Source organism: Cebus imitator, unplaced genomic scaffold, assembly GCF_001604975.1.
Source record: "Cebus imitator isolate Cc_AM_T3 unplaced genomic scaffold, Cebus_imitator-1.0 Scaffold113, whole genome shotgun sequence".
Lineage (NCBI taxonomy): Eukaryota > Metazoa > Chordata > Mammalia > Primates > Cebidae > Cebus > Cebus imitator.
In genome coordinates, this window is record NW_016107428.1 from 7,518,504 (window position 1) to 7,539,883 (window position 21,380).

The 21,380-nt window shown below is 38.4% G+C and overlaps 1 protein-coding gene across 6 annotated transcripts in view; it reads right to left on the reverse strand.

The window, feature by feature from the left end:
- ANKRD44 (ankyrin repeat domain 44) overlaps positions 1–21,380 on the reverse strand; it is a 334,866-nt gene that overhangs the window by 159,338 nt on the left and 154,148 nt on the right. For all 6 annotated transcript variants that reach the window (XM_017538761.2, XM_017538760.2, XM_037742095.1 and 3 more), the window contains exon 3: positions 9,423–9,501. In XM_017538761.2, coding sequence (XP_017394250.1) covers positions 9,423–9,501 — 79 coding nt within the window. The remainder of the gene's footprint in view (positions 1–9,422; positions 9,502–21,380) is intronic.

Sequence of the window (21,380 nt, forward strand, 5' to 3'; positions counted from 1 at the left end):
CAAATAGCACAAGTTAGAGTCATGCTGGAGTCAAAGGAAACCCTGCTGACGTTAAGTTAAATGCTGTATCTTGCTCCCATTTGCCTGACATAACCACCACCTCTTCTTTTCTTTGTATTATCATGTTCTGACAAGATTTAGGGCTGAGGGGACCAGCAGAAATCTACTTTATCTAAAAATCTGGGACTGGCCAGATATTTTGGCAAAAAGAAGCCAGTTTCCATGAGGCTTTTGGACAGATAGGACATGAGGCCTATAAATTGCTCACTAATTTCTCAAGCTATGGGGTAGACAGACAGGCTCAAGCATGAGCCCAAACTGGCTCACACTCAGAGGTGTGCCCATGCTCAGCTCTATGAAACTGTGCCATCATCATGGAACAGAAGCTCTCTGCAAATGAATTCACAGAAAGCAGAGTTTGCCCGCCTTCCATGACACCCTCACCATTCTCCATGACCACCAGCGCACCAAGTCTATGTCTAAACAGCTAAGACATTGATTATAAGCTTCCTTTTAGGGAAGTCCTTTTAGAGGGAATCAGGGTTTTGATTAGTCGTCTGGTCAGAGCTGGGATGTTTTATAAAAGGGCTACAAAAGGCAAAGAGGAGAAAATAAGTATGATATCCTTGTAGAAGCAGTAGAGAAGTCAGCTCTAGCCTTAGGATGATGAGGAAGGAAGCTCATGAGGACGGAGAGGGGAGAAATGAATCAAAGAAACTAGAAAGTAAGGCAGAGAAAAGGAAACACAGAGGTGGCGCCTCAGGACAAGGGCTGAGAAAGTGAGTCAAGGGGAAGCAGGGGCTGACTAATCTCCATGAGGCCAAGGCCAGCTGATAGCTCGAAAATAGAAACTTAAAAAAAAAAAAAAAAGGTAGTGGACTTTCATGCATAAAAATGAGCTAGAGGTTTAGTTTAAGGCACTGGCTAAGAGGAAATAACAAATCATAGAACTTACACTATTTTTTTCTTTAACTGAAGAAGAACAAATGCCATCAACGGCATTAATCATAGAAAACAAGAGCATAATCCCTAAAACAAAGAGAGGTGGAATGCCTCCCCTCCAACCTCCATTTTTATTTCATTGGTTTCAGATGGGGTCAGGTACAAGGGTTATGGTACTATGCTGTCAAGGTTGAGAGCCACTGATGAATTGTTGCTTAATTTATCCAGGTCAAAATTATTTAAATCCTAATTCCACTAACACCAGCTTGCCTGAAGGAATTCAAGCTCCTTATGTCAGTAAGGGCAAAAAAATCAGTTTTGGTGTGCAAAATCAGTAGGCATCTCTGGCCTCAGTAACAGGAAGCTGTGGGCTAAATGCTCTGGCATGAAATGAATGTGGGTTTGGAAGGACAGCGGGATTCATGGTCAGAAGATGTAGATTTGAGTTCTGATTTCAGCCACTAATCTGAACAATGAGGCTAACAACAACAGTATTAATACTTCTCCACCCACTTCACCTAGGGAGAATTAAGTGAATAGGAAAGTGCTTCATAAACTGCAAAGCACTAGAAAAATATTAACGGTTCTTATTTTCAAATCACCTCTAACGTGTCATTCACCTCTAAATCTATGACTCAGATTTTCAAAGAGAGTGAAAGGCATGACCCTTGCCCTACAAAGAAAGAGACCAAATATGAGATTGAAAAACACAGAGAACCATCACCTGGAGACTGCCCAAACACAAATCTTTTTAAGAGCAAGAGAGACTCAAGTGCTAGAGAATGCTAGAAAGAAGAAAACCCAGATGTGATTAAGAACAGTAAAATCGGTGAATTTTAAAACACAATTACCACTACCAAAACCAAATTTTAGATTTCTTCTTCTAAATCTTAGCTCCAACACATTGTCAGGTGATGGTCACAAAGTCTACCTTTCTAGTTTAGAAACAAAGCATGTATCCCTTCAGCTCTTCCAACACTCTGGATTCAAACCTTTTAAAATTACCCATCTTTTTGTCAGGACTTTTCTTGCATCATAAATACATAATTTATGGCCACATTGTGTGGTAGATTTGACCACACTGTGTTTCTATCTAGTGAGCCAAGTGTACGTTTGTTTCTTATTTGGGGGCTGTTTTTTTGGCACCCGTGCCACAAACATCACTCAGGCCTTATGCAGTCCTAGAGAACTGGAACTACTTTTATTATAGTCTTTGGCAGAGTAAATTTTGTGCTTTAAATTTTTTGTAAATTCAAAAAATGAATGCAAGAAGAAACCCAAATGGCAAGACACATATGGAAAGTTACTTCTCAAAATTCATCAGGGAGAAGCAAATGAAAGCAGCATTAACATACCATTTCACATCCATCAAATTGGTAAAAATGATAAAGTGTGACAATGTCAAGATTTAGCAAGGGTATGGAGCAACAAGAAAACTTAACATACAGCTGGCAAGAGTGAATTGGTAAACCTCCTTTGGTAAACAATGTGGCATTACCTAGTGAAATAGATGACATGCACACCCAACCACCTAGCAGTTCCACCCCAATCATATATCCTAGAGAAACTCTAACACATGTACATGAATGTTCACCACAACATGTTTATGACAATAAGAAATTGGAATCCTAAATGTCAATCAAGAGGAAAATGGATAAATAAGTTGTGGTATATTTGTACAATGGAATTCTACACTGTCATGGAAAGGAACAGCCTGAAGTTCTATATATATAAACAGATGTACTTTAAAAATCATAACACCAAATGAACAAATCAAGCTGCAGAATTATACCTATGGCATAATACCAGTTGGATTTCTATAAGTTGTTTATAAATGCATAAATATGAAATAAAAGTTTAAAATATAGCTAAAGAGTATAAATACCAATTCTGGATAATGGTTATGTCTAGGGAAAGAGGAGTATGAAAAGGAATGAAGTAAGAGTACCCAGAGAGCTGCAACTGTGTTTTCAATGTTTTGTTTCCTTAAAAATACATATATAATGCAAATATGGCAAAATATTAAGAGTTCTTAAAATTTAGTGGAAGGTATATGGATATGTACTATATTATTCTCCATACTTTTCTGTATGTTTGAAATATTTTCTAACAAAATACTTTTAAGAAAGCTAGTGCATTTGAAGTTTTATGTTTCTTAGTGAAAATAATGGGGAGAGAAAATAATGGACTAAGCTGCTTTTTTTTTTTTTTTTTTTTTTTTTCCTGAGACAGAGTCTCACTTTGTCACCCTAGATGGAGTGCAGTGGTCCAATCCTGGCTCACTGCAACCTCTGCCTCCCAAGTTCAAGTGATTCTCCCGCCTCAGCCTCCCATGTAGCTGGAATTACAGGTACTTCCCACCATGCCTGGCTAATTTTTATTTTTTTAGGAGAGACGGGTTTTGCCATTTTGGCCAGGCTGGTCTCAAACTCCTCAGTTGATCCACCTGCCTTGGGTGCAAGTATTTGCCTAGAATAGATGATTTAAAATGGACTTTGTGTCATGGGTAATACACAGTTTTGGTTTCAAAAGGTCCTGTAAACCCTCCAAAGTGTGCCGGTTTACGACCTCAGAATGTATGATTGCTTAGTTTCTCCATATCCTCAACACTTGATGTTATCAGACATTAAAATTTTTTTTTTAATTTTTAGAGACGGTCTCACTCTGTCAGTCAGTTTGGAGTGTAGTGGTGTTATCATAGCTCACTGCAGCCTTGAACTCCTGGGCTCAAGCAATCCTCTAACCTCAGCCTCCAGAGTAGCTAGGACTGCAGGTACATGCCACCATACCCAGCTAATTTATTTTTGTGGAGATGGGGTCTTGCCATGTTTCCCAGGCTGGTCTCAAACTTCTGCCCTCAAGTAATCCTCCTATTTCAGCCTCCTAATGTGCTAGGATTACAAGTGTGAGCCACCATGCCCAGCCAGACATTTTAAATATTGCAAATCTGAGTCAATAATACTGTATTATGCACTTAAACATTTGTTAAGAGGGTAGATCTCATGTTAAGTGTTCTTACCACACACACCTTAAAAAAACCCCAAAATAACAAAACAAAGGGACACGAGGAAAATTTTGGAGGTGACAGAGATATCTATTACCTTGCTTGTGGTGATAATTTCATGGGTGTTTGCATATATCCAAACTCATCAAGCTGTAGACATTAAATATATGCAGCTTATTGTATATCAATTATACTTCAATAAAGCTGCTTTAAAAACAGATAAATAGGCTGGGCATGGTGGCTCATGTCTATAATCCCAGCACTTTTGGGAGGCTGAGGTGGGCAGATCACCTGAGGTCAGGAGTTCAAGACCAACCTGGCCAGCATGGTGAAACCCTGTTTCTACTAAGATACAAAATTTAGCCAGGCATGAGGACGGGAGCCTGTAATCTCAGCTACTCTGGAGGCTGAGGCAGAAGAATCACTTGAACCTGGGGGGCAGAGGCTGCAGTGAACTGAGATGGCACCACTGCACTCCAGCCTGGGTGACAGAGTGAGATTCCCTCTCTAAAAAATAAATACATACATTCAGACATACACACATACATACATACATATCTGATTGAGAAAAATATAGCATCTTATTCTTTTAGTCTCCGGTCTAACAATACAGCTGGACATCTAATATGTTTGATTACTAGCCATTTGTAATTCATTTTCTGAAAATTACTTGTTCATATTCTTTGCATACTTCTCTTATTTTTCTGTTTCTTCTTATTTATATTTATACACTTTTATTATTATTATTATATTGTATTCTGAAAAATTTTAGTTTTATGCATATCCAAATTTGGCTTTCAATATTAAAAATATTTCAAGGAGAAAAATGATCCCACACATGCTGGGCCTCATACATACAGTGACACATACCCAGGGTGTAACGACACCAGCATCGTTCACGTGTCACTTCAAGAGTCCCTTGAGAAATGTAAAGGTGATTAGAAATGCAGGCAATGGCTTCTTTCAGTCAGTGTTTAAGTCCTCCCTTCCTCCACTTCTCCTTCTCATGGAGGTTGAATAGGCAGCTGCCAGGAAAACCTCCTCTCCCCCATAACAAAAATTTTTATAACAAAAGCAGTTATCTGAATGGAGACCCAAAAAGCATTTCATCAGTGTCATCTCTTGCTGCCAGCTTCCTCATCCTCTTCCTCTGAACACTTTCAAGAGTCTTGTTTACATGTCAGAAGGAGATGTCAGATGGTTTTGGCTCTGAATTGAATATTTATAGCTGATTTTTCTAAAGGAAGCTTCACATTATTTACCTGCCTGTCAGGCACCATTGTGCACTGAAGGACACAGTCTGCATGTCTAATGATTTAAAGGCAAATGCTTTTTTACCCAAGGACATGTTAAAGCTTAAACATAAAAATAAGTGATGCGGTACACGGATTCTTCAGAAACAAAGGCCCAACCCATCAGGCATAATCTGTAATTACAAACTAAGGATGTTCTTCATCTTATCCCTATTACCTCTTAATTTTATTTTCATAGAGATCAAAGGTAAAGTGAACTCTGGGCATCTTTTCCAGAGGCAATATTTCTGTTCTGTAAGCCATGTCATCTAGGAAGAAGCGGAATAAAGAAAACAGAAGTGGTGTGATAAGGGTAGACTGAGTGTGACTGAAAAATCTCACAAGCCGAAGAGAATAATTTCTTCCTAAGCTTAACTTATCCAAAGTTTGGCTTTTAATTGTTGAAATAAACATGATAGGTCATAAAAATATGATTATAATATAATGAAATCAACTTGCTATTGTTTTTTTTAACAAATCAAATCTTACAGCACCAGAGCACTTCAAAACAATTACCTTAAAAGAGGGATGATAATTCCATGAATGTGACAATTGCTCAAAACATTTAACAAACTCTCCTTGGGAGTTGCCTTTATGGCCAATTTACACACCCACCAGAAAATGGCTTATTGCTTGATAATTGCACCACATTTGTAGGCCAAAATCAGCATTGCCTGGTTGAATCACCCATCTTTCACCAGATAAAAAAATACAAAATTCATCCTCAAAGGGTATTTCTTATATATAGGGAATCAAAAGACTGATGTGCCACCAGGTCTAGAAATAATTTGCATTGACAGTAGTAAGCACATTTGAAAATTTATAGGAAATAATTTTGCAGGACTACCACTTGGGTTGCATAAATTCTATGGCCAGGTGTGGTGGCTCATCCCTGTAATCCCAGTACTTTGGGAGGCCAAGATGGGAGGATCACTTGAGGCCAGTTTAAGACCAGTCTGATCAACATAGCAAGACCCCATCTTTTAAAAAAAAAAAAAAAGTAAATTAAGATTTAAAAAATAAATTTTAATAAATTTTACTTAGTAGTTACACCTCACAAACACTCCTGTATTGGAGAGTACTTCCAGTTTTCATCTTTTAACCCAGAATCCTATAATCCTTACTTGTCCTCAAAGTTTTTTCTTTAGGATCTTTTTTTCCTTTTTTTTTTTTTTTGAGATGGAGTCTCACTCTTGTCACCAAGGGTGGAGTACAGTCGTATGATCTTAGCACACTGCAACCTCTGCCTCCCAGATTCAAGCAATTCTCCTGCCTCAGTCTCCTGAGTAGCTGGAATTACAGGCACCCACCACCACATCCTGCTAATTTTTGTATTTTTCAAAGAGATGGGGTTTCATCATGCTGGCCGGCTGGTCTCAAACTCCTGACCTCAAGTGATCCTCCCGCCTCAGCCTCCCAAAGTACTGGGATTACAGGCGTGAGCCACCACACCTGGCCTCTGTAGGATATTTCTACTGTTGTCCTTTTTCTGGGTGCTCTGCTTCCTATATCTCAGCCCTAGTATCTTAACTCTTAGCCACTGACTGATTCTCACTGATCTCTCTGACTTAATCCTGATTCGGCCAGTTCCCTAACAGCAGCTAGAGTCAGGAGGGAAATAAAGCCAGACTTTGGACTGGCAGTTGTGAGACGGTGAAATTTGCAAGGCCTGAATTCTTCCCCAAGACCTTGTCTTCCCAGTCTACCCAGAGGCATTCAGGGTTCTATCCACCTTGCCAACAGGACATAACGCCAGCAGGACTTTAGCAAGCTTGGGTTACACCATGCTTTGTAAGTTTATACAACAATAGAGAACACAGCTGTAATGGGCTGTTCTGGCAAGGCCAAATTATTTGTCCAACATGGGAATCGTTAGCACCTCATTCATTATTAAATTGGGTAACAGTTTGGTTGGATTCCCTAAAGGGTCAGTTGCCAAATGCGAGCTCAGAGATGAAATCATCATGCTCTTGTAATATTAGGAATTTAATATATAAATTGAGTAGAGGACCTTTCAGGAAAAATAAAAGCCATGTGAATTCCAAGAATATGCCTCAGCTTCCACAGGTAAATAAAATTATTAAGAAAGAAAACTTTCCCAATGCTCCTCCATGCTCTAAGTCTTCCTAATTTGATGGGAGGGAAGAGGAAATTTTCCATAGCACAGTGAACCAAAGTTATGCTAAAGAGATTAAGAGTTCGGAAATTCCAAGACCAAACAAGTAAACAGATTAAGATATATGCAACAGCTTCTCCCAGCTCTACTAAATCAGCCAGAGTTGAAGAGAGGCTGGTGGATTCTATGCCCATGTGAAGGTGATGTGAAATCATGTTTGTCAATCAGTGGCCCCAGATACCTGAAAAAAGAGATTGGGTTGACTTCATGCTGCAGAATTAAAATCTTCCCTTTCAGATGTAGAAACAACGACAACACAAATTTGGTGTGTAAGACAAAGTTTTGAATTTGTACAGTCATGAAATGAACATTCCTCTGAGACTCTGAGAGGTCTATTAATATAACATTTAAGAGGTGGGTATAGCTGATGGGGACCATTAGATGTCATACCACAAAGTTCTTTATTTTATACCTTCACCGATTCTGCCTACAATTTTCCATGGGCCAAACTGCCACTGCCAGGGAGACCAGCTAGCTGTGTACTGGCCCTTGGTCTGTGCCAACACCAAATAATACACGTTTGTTTGGAACATGACCCTGGGATGTCTTTAGATTTGCTGGAAGAAAGGCCTGTTCTCAAAAGCACAATAAATGCCATGCGAAATCTAACCTAAGCTCCATATGACCATCAGGAGCATGGGGCACACATGTTTTGAGGCACAGACACTTGTTTCCTGGGGAAACCCACCTCAAGAACATGAACACAACAAAATAAGGGCCATGTTGCTTATACATCACTGCACAATTCTTGTTTCTCACCACATCTGCATGAATGCATGTCTCAGCTCCTACCTCTGCAGAGCTTACTTTAGGATGCTACAGTTCCCCTTTACTTACTGCAAACAAAGGCAGAAGCTTATTATAGGCCTTTGGACTAGTCCGTAGGCAGGGGTACTTCCTCTAGATGTTAATCTCTAAAACATAAAGGAGGAAGAAGAAAGACAGCCTGTCTGTGAACAATCTACAGTGAGACATTTGCACATGCTCAATTCATTCCAGGACTTGTCTAGCAAACACTCAAGGGAGAAAGTACATAATGGTTTTGGAAACCTGTTTGGTGAGATACACTGAGCATATAGGTTCCCCAAAATAAAACCACTGGCATTTTAAAATCTGATGAAATATTTTAAATACATTGAAAAATAAAGAGGATAATATCACAAAGACCAGTAAAACACAAATCAGACTTAAACGTTTGCCATACTCTCTTCCAATTTTTTAAACATAAAATATTTTATAGAGAGTTGTAGTAGTTCTTTTATAGCCTTCCCTGAAGACCTTTTTTTTTTACTCAACCTGCCTACTTAGAGGTAACCACTATCCAGCAATCAATATGGTTCCTCACCTTCCATGTTTTTATACTTTTATGACATAGTCATAGTCATGTATCCATAAGCATAACAGTATTGTCTTACAGCCCAACTTAAATATATGTAAATATACAAACACATTTACTTGGCATATAAATCTAGGGTGTGCATATATATGGCATATATACAGTATGCATATGTAAAATAGCATATATAGTGTATATTATAGTGTTTACATAGAATGTATATATCATATATAGTATATACATGCTAAACATAGTGTTTATATAGCATGTTTATATAGTGTGCATATATACTTACTATATGTAGTGTGTATAAGTTTATGTTCATGTAGACTTTAAACTAGTTTTATTTCCTTTTTTATAATTTTTTTAAAAAGCAAAATATATCCAAATGTATTCATCTACAATGAACTGAATTCATCTACAATGCTGGGCCTGACCAGATATCCAGGAATCAGACTTTCAAAGCAATATAAAAATTTTAATGGAGAAGTCATTTTTCAATAAGAACAACTTCTTGCATTTTCCTTTATGTAAAGATAAAATTGCCTATCAAATAAACTTCCATGAACATAACAAAAGAAATTTGCTTGGGTTCACTGTAGTAGTCAATCTAGTAAACTGCTTATTCAAACTTTTATTTGCAATTGCCTTTTGAATATATTGATTATTTACCTGATAAAATCAGGAGTTCAATGATCTCTGCGTCTCCCAGAAATGCAGCCACATGAAGGGGGGTTCGTTTCTCAGAATCCTGAAATACACAACGTCAAAGACACACAACAGGTCAGTCGCAGCTGGAGGTCCCTTTTATAGACTTAGTAAGACATGTCACTCACTCTGTGGTTAATGCATGTGGAAGAGCGTGAAGACCAAACATTCGAGTGATTTCTGGTTATGTATTTTCTCTCAACACACCCTCTAGTTACACATAAGAAAGGATTCCATTTCTGTGTCTGTGTTTGGAATTTGGCTACTCGCTCCTTTTACTGAAGCCCAGCTCAGGTCAAAAATGGACCATTATGCACTGGATGATGAATTTCAACTTACAGTATTTCCAAACCTTCAGATGGTTAAAAAAAAAAAAAAAAAAACTAAACTAATCTACTATAGCAACATAATTCAATAGTTATTTTCAAACACATATGCCATACATATGCACACCCTAGATTTATATGCCAAGTAAATGTGTTTGAGAAAACATCGCAGTTCAAAGTTATTTTCTTTCTAAGGAAACATAGTGGAATGGTTCACAAGAACATTAAACATTAAACATAAGTGTGGTCATTTTCTCTTTTCTATGTTTGTAATTGTTCATGAAATACTTATTGAATGTTTACTCTGTGCCAGGAACCCAATTTTGGGGACAGAGGGATGATGACTGCAATAGGCCTGGTCTCTACCCTCATGAAACTCACATTCAAGTGGGAAGGCTGACAATAGTATACTGGATAACACATGGGATTACTTCTGATGGTGACAGAGGTTATGACAAAACTAAAACACGATATGGGATTCAGTGATTGAGGAGATGGGAATAAGAGTAGTTGGAGATGCCTTCTGAGGATGTCAACATTAAGGTTGAGAGCTAAAGTTGATATTATCTCTGCTTTATAGATAAGAAGACTGTAGCTCAAATTTTAAAATTTCTTCAAGATTCCACAGGCATATAGCATAGTCAAGATCTGACCTTCACCTAGCAGACTCCAGTCTGTGTCTTTGGCAAGGCATTTAACAGATTGTACTAAGAGGCAGCATGGTAACGTGCAAAGAAAAAAATGTTGCTTCCTCATCTGTAAATTGCTGATAATAACATCTACCTTAGAGGACTGATAAGAGGAATAAAGATCCTGTAAGTAAATAAAGCCCTAGGCAAGCAGGAGATAAGCGCAAAGCAGTGCTCCATACTAAGCCCGTTATTGTCAACGCATGGAGAGTTGTGTGATATCTCTCCCCCAAGACTGAAAACTTCCTGGAGTAAAGAATCAGCCTCACTCTTCTTAATCCCCATGGTATCAGCATACTTGGTACTCAGCATAAATTGGCTCAACTAACTCATTTACATGTATAGCTTCTTCCACTAACTTCCATTGACTAATCCATAGCAACGGTAACCAAAGCCCATCTGCTATGTCTTTAAGGTTTCTCCTAAAACTAGCATGCCTGTTAGTTTCATGGTTCTTGGATTCACTGTTGATTTTAATCATTATTCCATTTATAATTTGATTATAACTTTAATAACCCTTGATTAGCCCAAGGATATGACTCCATTTTCTGATAATCCAGACCCTCTGCTCTTCCTCTGTCTCTCAGATTGTTTCTTTTAGACTTTTCATGACTCACTAATATCTAAAACAGATGGCAGGCAGGGGACATGACAAAAATTGATCTTCAAGCCAGTCTATTTGTTAGAAAGTCTGGTAAGTAGGTTTTATAAAGAACGTGCTAACATTAAGTAGACAAAAAGGAGTTTGGATTCACTGGAAACTCCTGTTGTCTATGCATGGCTGCAGGCAACTACTATGGAAAAGTGAAAATAGGGCTGTCACACAACTATAAAATAATGGTATGCATTGGAAAATTCAGCATGATATATTACTATGATCAAGCTTGTTATAGATATATCACCCTATCTTTGAAAATGAAGATTCAGTATTTGAAATCATGTTTGCTTATTGAGAATCAAGTATATTAATTTGTACAATGAACTATATAAGCTGAGAACAGATTCTCACAAATGTTTTTTATTTGTTGATATACCTAGATGTATTTTCCATTTTAGCCTCAATGTTCCTTTTGAATACTCACTATATCTACTTAAATTTATCTACTCAAATTTTTGGATAAAAGCTATGTAATTATATGTTCTTTTGTGAACTGACTTGGTTTCAGGGTTTGTTTCAACACATTAAACCCTAAGTGATTTAAACAGGGACTATTCCAACCCAAATTATGACTTCATTTGACCTGAAGCAAAGGCAACTCTGTTTGAGATCTTGGCCTCAAATAAAAAGCTAAGAAAACTCCAAAATCCCTCCCTACCTTGCAAATCTGGCTGGCCTGTCATGATATGACTGGTTTTGCTGATTCTGTGACCCTTTTTATGACACAGCTTGTTCAAACCAAAGTTTCTATAACATAAAAAGGGTGTGTTAACATGAACACTGTAAAAATTCTTGATTATGAATCCCAGTGTTCCTGTTACTACGTGTTTAAAGGTTTCTGGTAGCTTCCAGGACAACTGTGCAAATTGATTCATTCAGTGACATGGCAGACAGGTAACTGCGAAGAAGGCTGCATCCAGTCAGCAGTCCTTTAGTTCTCCCAAACCATAGAAACAATGACATGTGCTATTAAGACCTTAACCAACACAGTAGTGCATTTCCACTATTGACCAAGGGTTGCTAATGCCTTCTCTTCTAACAAGGAACACCTGATCATGAGTCAAAGCATAAATGACTGAGCCATAGTAATCACCATGCTAGATAGCGAGAAATCAGCCAGGAGGTAGCAGTAGGTCCTCTGCCTAAGTAGAAGGTCACTCTACTTTGCCATAAGCTAAACTACTGAAGTAGGAGATGCAGTGACAGAAGGAGGGCAAAGGCTCTGGAGAAAAGAGAATGTTAGTCATAATACTGGTTAAAATGCGTTCTAGCCCAATAATTAAAGTATCTAGAAAAAGAAAGAAATCTAGCTGGTTATTATGAAGTGCTTTTATTTTTATTTTTTCCAAATACCTGCCCAACTATTCTACTACTCCATCTCAAAGCATTCCTATTAAGGGAGTTACACCTTTTATAACTCTGTTCTTAAGTCATTTTTTTTTTTTTTTTTTTTTTGAGACTCACTCTGTCACCGGGGCTGGAGTGCAGTGGTGTGATCTAGGCTCACTGTAACCTCTGCCTCCTGGGTTCAAGCAATGCTCTTGCTGCAGCCTCCCAAGTAGCTGGGAATACAGACGCATGCCACCATGCCTGGCTAATTTTTTGTATTTTTAGTAGAGACAGGGTTTCACCATGTTAGCCAAGATGGTCTTGATCTCCTGAACTTGTGATCCGCCCACCTCAGCCTCCCAAAGTGCTGGGATTACAGGGGTGAGCCACCGAGCCCGGCCCTTAAGTCTTATTATCACTATTTAAAAGATAAAGAATCTGAGCCTAAGGGGACTCCATGTTTGGGTCCCCTTCCAAGAACACTCCCTTTGTGGAAGCTGTCTTTCTCTCTCCTGGATTTTCCCTCTGGAGTCCCCTTCCACACTCTCTCGTGGAAGCCTGTCTTCTCCTCCTAAACTCCATCTCTCTCTATTCCCTAACACTCTTGAGGAAGCTGCTTTCCCCTCCTGGATTCCATCTTTCTGAGTCTCTCACTCAGTGTGAGAGTTAGCTGTTTCTTTCTTTCTCCTTCTCCTGTTTCTCTCTTTCTTTAAGATATCACTTTCTACAAACAAACAAACAAAAAAAAAAAGAATCTGAGCCTAGTTAAGTTGTATGACTTAACCCAACACGGCAAATTGATGTCAAAGAATTAGGTGTCCTGGCTCCCAAATTGAAATGTTTTTCTTTATAAAAATGAAAGCAAGAACATCATCTTAGAAGTTCACGTGATAGACTAAAAACCTTTCTACTATGATCTCTAAGAAATCCCAAGGAAAATATGACAAACATACAGTAAACATCATTTTAAATAAGCTTACAAGAAATTAAACAGAAAGGGGCCAGAAATGGAGAGTAAATAGAAAACCAACGCTGGAAGCACATGAACTTAATAGTGCAGGGATAGGTCCATACACCAGGGGCTTGGGGCTTAAACTTGCTGGGGATAGGAAATAAGGCAGAGAACTAAAACTGCGACCTCCAAGTAAAGAAAGACCCTTGAAGTGACCTTGAAGAAAGACTCCCGAAGTGAAACAGTGGGCTTGGAAAAGAAAAACAATGACAAACATATAGGCAGATGGCAAAGAGATGCCTTGGAATAAAAATGTTTCCACTGAGCATTCACATCCCCAGAGTCTGCCCTCATGTGGTTTAGAGTTTTGAATTCATATTGCCTGTATAGTACAGGAATTTACTTTTTCTTTCCTCCAGGAGCTTTCAAGTTGAAACTATGCACAAAAATGAGTTTTAGACCAATGATACTCCTAACGTCCCTAGAAGAAGAAACAAAACCTAACTGGATAGATGTGCCCTCAATCCAGGCAACCTGGGACACCCACAGATTAAATCTCCATGGAAAATGAACTCACAAGCCTAAGCCACAAGACTCACGTGGAAATATTTGCCATAAGCAAGAGTCAGCAGACTGAAGAACCAGCAAGAACTTGAGACCACAGAAGAATCAGATGGAGACCAGGCATGACATTTAAAATAACTTGGCACAAAGGACAAAGCATAAGAGGGAAAACCCCCACTATTTTCAAAAAATAAACAGGATTTGAGGGAAGAGATATGAAGCAAGTATTATGGAAAGCAGTACCAAAACATGATGCTAGATAGCACCTAAAACTTTGGTCTAAGAGGGATCAAAACTCAAAGAGTAAAAAAAGAAAGTGTAGGAGAAAGGAAAAATAAGCACAGGAACTTTGGGGTGTGTTTTGTAATCACTTATTCAGGCATATTATCTAGACATGGATGTTTATTTAGAAGCTATTATATACCAGACATTGTGGTACATATTAGGGATACAAAATTTAAAATACCTAGTCCTCTCCCCCTAAAGAAACTTGCAGTCCACTGATCAGTTTCTAAATGTAGGACATTAGAATAAAAACAATAACAGGGAAGTGGCAAATAGTGATATCTGTGATGTTAAATGATTTGTGAACGTTATCAAATGCAATGAGACAAAAATCTCAATGGATACTTCCCCTAAACCCATCCATATCCAATCTGGCCTGGGTAGTAGTCTCAACTGACAAGAAAAAAAAAATATCTTCTGAATTGGGAAATAAACACATCTTGCCCAGAACTCCCTAACGTCCTACTGGTTCCAATTTATCTGGGAATCTTGGAAGCCCTCAATGGCCAGCCTTCTGGGTCAGTCACAGAGCCTAGCCTCTATCTTACAGGCTGGCTTAGGCATAGTTCCTGGATCAAAACTGGAATCCAGGATCAGGGCAGGAACAGAACTCCTAGTGGCCAAGCTAAGTGCATTATTTGCATTCATTTCCATCTTTTGCCCAAGTAGACTCTCTGCGATGACCAATAGTTGAATAGTTACTAGACCTTTACAACACCCATGAACATAAGAATGGAAATAACCCAAAAGCAGATGCAGCAAGATTAACACACACTGAGTTTTTAAACTCAGCATAGTTTTTAAAGATTGTCCAAGCATCACAAAAAGGAAGGTCTTTTTTCATCACCCAGTAGCTCCAATTCCACATAGTCCTTTGCAGACAGATTCAGACGCATGAGAAGTGAAAGGCTCAGGTTCCTCCAGAAGGAAGGATGGTAAACCCTCCCATTCTATGAATAGCCAAAGATAGCCAGCAGGGGTCTGAGCTAAATTTGCAGGATGTCATACAGCGATCTGGCAGAAGAAGTTTGAGTTGTCTGTTTACCAAAGAAGAAGCAGATGAAAGAAAGTAGGGAACCTGAAGTATGTACATGCAAAGTGAGCTTGACATGGGCAGAGAGGCCATTCTGATAGCTAAAACTACTGTGTAGACAGGCAGACTGGGGGGCACCCTATGCCTCTGTTTTGAAGATTAAGAATTGGTACATGCTTTGGAAATTCTCAGCTAGACGTAAATGATCTAATCTGCATTCTAAGTATCTGTCATACACCAAAACAAACATTTCTCTCTATATATGAATATCTATGAATATCTTACATACAAAGACAGACAGATGGAGCAATATTAAGAAAACAAGCCTATGAAGTACAGAAGTTATGTTTGGGCTGGACATAGTGACTCATGTATGTACTCCCAGCACTTTGGGAGACTGAGGCAGGAAGATGGCTTGAGCCCAGGAGATTGAGACCAGGCTGAGCAACATGGTGAGACCTCATCTCTATTAATTTTCTTTTTAAATTAGCTAGGTGTGGTAGCATGTGCCTGTGATCTCAGCTACTTGGGAGGCTGAGGTGAGAGGACTGCTTGAGCCCAAAAGGTCAAGAGGTCAAGGCTGCAGTGAACTGTGATCACATGACTGTCCAGACTGGGTGACAGAGCAAGACCCTGCCTCAAAAAAAAAAAAAAAAAAAGCAGCAGCAGAAGTTAAGTCACAATTGTCAATCCAACTCCCAAACTCCCACTAAAATTAAAGAAGTTAGGAGATAACTGACAACTTAGGCCTAACTAGCTTAATTTTATATTGAACAGAGATCACTAGAGGCAAGAAGATGTCTAAAGAAACTCTGAACACATACACATAACAAGTACCTTGGAGGTATTTCAAATTACATGAGGATAGGAGCCAAACAAGACACGCAATGGGAAGAAAGCTTGGTCTTAATGTGGGGACTTAAAAGACGGTTAAAAAAAAAAGGAAAGAGAAAGACAGAAAACAAATGTCATGTTTCTTTTGAAATTTTTCATGTTTACTTTCGATTTTTAACATCTCATAAATACAGAGAAATACAGTCCCATATATGCCCACCAGCAAAAATGAACATGTTAACATTTTTCTACATCTCCTTCAGAGCTCTAGTTTTAAAAAATACCTTTAGGGGTAAAGTGCCATGTTCAGAAATGAAAATTTGAAGAGTGTGTGTGTGTGTGTGTGTGTGTGTGTGTGTGTGAGAGAGAGAGAGAGAGAGAGAGAGAGAGAAAGAGAGACAGAGGTGGGGGAAGGAGAGAGAGAGAAAAAGGAAAGAAAGAGGGAAGGGATTATGTTGTTTTTAATTGTTCAAACACTATTACAAATGGTGTTGCAGCATACATCTTTGTACAAGTCTCTCTGTACATACATGTGAGAATTTTTCTGAAGTAGATGCCCAAAAAAGGAAGCGCTGGATTAGGGTATACACACATTTGATTGTATTAGGTATCACTACATAACTTTCAAAGCATTAAGTCTTACTAATTTACACTCCTACCAGTTACATATTAGTTCCTTTTCCCAATATCCTTGCCAATATCTGATGCTATTGGCTTTCTTACTCTGCCAGTATGTTATGCTTGACATAGTATGTTCTGGTTTTTTCAACTGCAAACTACCTATATGTACATTTACCCACTGTAAAATTCAGTTATAAGTCTTTTCCTTGTGATGTGTGGAGTTTTTTATACTGTTTAATTCAATTTTCAATGAAAATTCAAGTTCTGCATTCGCCTAGACACAACAGAAATGAATCAATGTTTTCTCGCAAGTTACCGTAAGAGAAAAATTTAGACTTGCCATCCTTATTCAACCCAAATGCATGCACTGTCTCATGAAGCTGGATTTTCTTTACATGCAGCCTCCCATGCCTCAAAGGTGACAGCAAATCTCTGCCCCCACATGCTCCCACCACCACACGATTCAGCCATCATACTCTGTTGGTATCATAACCCATCCATTTGAAGGTAACATGGATATATATTTCTGATATAGAAAATATAGGTATATTTTCTATCACTAAACCTATATAGAAAATATAGGTATATTTTTTATCTCTAAATTTTCTATTTCTAAATATAGATATATTTCCTATCTCTAACCATGTTCAAATTATAAGTTATACTCTCAATATAATATCTAACTCCTGAAACTAAGTAAGCATCATTCCCAAGAATTTAAAATGATACAATAAGAAAAATGAGAATGCCAAAGACATTTTTATTTTATCTACCTTATATAACTAGACATTGGATATTTTTACTGCACTAATTTCTAAAAATAAAATAATGTATATTGAGCAAAAATTGTATCAGAGATTTTATATTTTCAAATTTGATCCTTAAAACAATACTGTGAGGTAAAAATATGAGCATCCCCATTTCACTGTTGAGGAGCCTGAGATTTTGAGATGACAAGTAACTTGTCCAGAGTCACAAAGCTAGTTAAGTGGTAGAACCAGGATTCAAAACCAGATCTGATTCCGTTGTTCAGGCTCTTGCTGGCTTTGAATGGTTACAAGCCTTGGTAAATATAATGAAAGCTATTCTCCATTATAATTAGCATGCTTGCCCACATACACCTACCATACAAGCTAGATATCCTGCCCTTGGATATTTACCCAAAAGAAATGAAAGCATAGGTCCATCCAGAGACTTGAACATGACTATTCATAACAGCTTTATTTGTAATAACCAAAAACTAGAAGTAATCCAAGTTTCCATCAGTAGATGAATGGACAAACTTGTTTCCACATAATGGAACACTAGTCAGCAATTAAAAGGAATGAACTAAGGATATATGTCACAACATGGATGAATCAAAATAATTGTGCAAGTGAAACAAGTCATGCAAAAAAAAGTACATATTGTATAAATCCACTTACATAAAATTCTACGAAATGAAAACTAATACACAGTGACAGAAAGCAGATTGGCAGTTGCCTGAGGGGTCTAAGGGAGAGACTGGGAGGGGTAACAGGGAGGGACTTGAAAGGGGAACAAGGAAGGTTTTGGGGTACTGGGTATGTTCATTATCGCAATCATGGTAATGGTTTCATATGTCAAAACTTCACAAATGATGCACCTTAAATATGGGTAGTTTATTACATGCCAATTATATTTCAATAAAGCAGTTTCATAAATACATAAGCAGGCAAAAAAAAACACTCTTGTGTAACATAAAAAAGTCATATTTAAGGCCGGGCGCGGTGGCTCACGCCTGTAATCCCAGCACTTTGGGAGGCCGAGGTGGGTGGATCACGAGGTCAAGAGATCAAGACCATCCTGGTCAACATGGTGAAACCCCGTCTCTACTAAAACTACGAAAAATTAGCTGGGCATGGTGGCGTGTGCCTGTAATCCCAGCTACTCAGGAGGCTGAGGCAGGAGAATTGCCTGAACCCAGGAGGCGGAGGTTGCAGTGAGCCGAGATCGCGCCATTGCACTCCAGTCTGGGTAACAGGAGCGAAACTCCGTCTCAAAAAAAAAAAAAAAAAAAAAAAAAAAGTCATATTTAAAAGTTAAAAATACCTCTAAGTAGCAAAATTTATTCAGTTTATAGAAGAAAAGAAATAGGAAAATCGAATTAACCAATAGTGGGTTAATTTAGAGGCAGCTCATGTTATGTTCTGGTCATGTGTGGATTTAAAAGTGAAGTTCTTACAAAAGAATGGCCTGTTGGATTAAAGCTACAGGCTTTAAAAATAGGCACAACCAAGATTCCTCTTCAAAATCTCTTAGAAGGTTTATTATTTCCTAAATGAAAGCTTTCACAAACGTCTACTGAGTAAAGATGTAGAAAATAAATCTAGAAAATTAAGTACAAGTGGAAAGGCAAATGGTTTGTGCCAAACCTTTGGATACACTGCAACATGGCAGCACTGGATTGATATCGGACCTTTGGGATCTTACCACTGTGCCCAGACATTCCCAAGTGACAGAAGCCCTTTTAAAGTGGTCTCTGCTGGGAAAGTTGATGAAGTACCAACTATTTGTGAGGCCCTGATAGCACTTGGCCAGGAATATTTCTTGAGAGCCAGTGGAAACAGAACATGGGAAAGGGTTCTGGTCCTTAAGTCCCACAGAATGAAAAACTGGCCAAGACACTGTGCTTTGATGCCAGCGAAACAGGAATATACATCCACCCACTGCCAAGACAATCATCAGGAGCTTCTGATGAAAATCAAGCAGGTCTTCGGAGTACCACCTTCCCTGCAGCCTAAAAGCTAATAAAGTTCACAATTGTTCTGTGCAGCACCCCAAGCATATTTAAAAGGAGTGTCTTTAAACTTAATGCATTTGCTGAACGGTTTTCCATTCAAGCCATAATTCTTGAACACAGGGTGGGAATGTTTTACTGCTAAGTGTATTTAAGGAGGCCCACAGATTGGAACTGCTCTAGCCGGTGAGGCAAGAAGTCTAGTTTCATTTAGGGCCCCACCACAGGCTCACAGTCTCTTTTAATTAATTCATTAACCAATTTATTAAACAAACATAGATTAATAAGAGTCAGATAACTAGGAAAATAACATAATCAGCTGGAAAACTATCTGCTATTGATGAAAGGGTGAAAAGAAGGCAGCTGCTAGTTTTTCACACCTGTAAGGGGCTAGCAGTGGTGAAAATTTGTAATCAGATAAATGACCACACAGTGTCAGAATCAAAATCACAGAAGAGGAAGCTAGATTTATAAAATATTTAAACTTAAACTGGAAGGGCATCAGAGACATCCGGGGAGTTTAATTGACTGGCTGAAGGTCACATAGCTCTTGATGGCAATGGTGGAATCTTTCATTTATACATTAGACAAAACTATTTACTGGGGATCTACCATCTGCCAAGCACCATGCTCAGACCTGAAGATGCAGCAGCTTTCAAGGGACAGGGTTCCTGCCTTTATGGTGTCTGAAAGAATCTTGCTTTCTTGACTCCAGGCAGGGGTCTTCTACTATAGTAGACTAATACTAGATTAAACATACCCATCAGCAAAGAGCACACGCGCACACGCACGTGCGCGCACACACACACACACACACACACAGAGTTAGAAAATGTTAAACAGAAACAAACAGTGTGCAATGAAAGGAGATGCTCAAAGGCATCTGCTCTGGACACAACAACAACTCCTAGCTATGAGGTTCTCCCTTCTTTCTTTCCACTCCCTGAAATTAAAAGCAAAAGCTTGTATATAGAACAGTTGCTGTGGGTCCATAGAAAACCATTTTAACAGAAAGGATTAGTAGCTCTTTCCAACTTTTTTTCAACATCCAGGTATATATTTTAGAAACAGAGCTTATGTATAATACTCATAATAAAAATAACCAATGCAGTTTTCTGGCCCTAAGATATCACATCGGCACAAGACGCTGAGATGTTAACACTAATCGTCTCTGGGTGAAAAATTTTATGGGCATTCTTCACTTTCTACTCTGTGCCACTGTGTTTCAAGACTTGCAGTTTAGAAACAAGAAAATAAAATTTCCCTTGTAAATAATAAAAGACTTTGCTATTAAAAAAGACAGGTCTGCTCTAACACAAGCTATTCTTAAGTAATCACAAATAGTAAAGCACTGGACATTATTTCCTGTCCAAAGCCTTCAATATCTTGTAGTAGGTTTTAAATAATTGATATGTGAATGTGTTTTTTTGCAAATGACAAAACATTACATTTATAATTAAAAATGGTAAAACTGTAATTTGTCTAATGCTTCATAAAATTGCCAAGTACTCTTCTATACAGTACATCACCTGATTCTTTTTTTTTTTAATACATACATTTTATTACGTTTTAGGTTTTGGAGTACATGTGGAGAACATGCAAGATTGTTGCATAGGTACATACATGGCAATGTGGTTTGCTGCCTTCCTCCCTATCACCTATATCTGACATTTCTCCCCATATTATCCCTCCCAACTCCCCACCCCCTGCTGTCCCTCCCCTAGTTCCCCCCAACAGACCCCAGTGTGTGATGCTCCCCTCCCTGTGTCCATATGTTCTCATTGTTCAGTGCCCACCTATGAGTGAGAACATGCGGTGTTTGATTTTCTGTTCTTGTGTCAGTTTGCTGAGAATGATGGTTTCCAGGTTCATC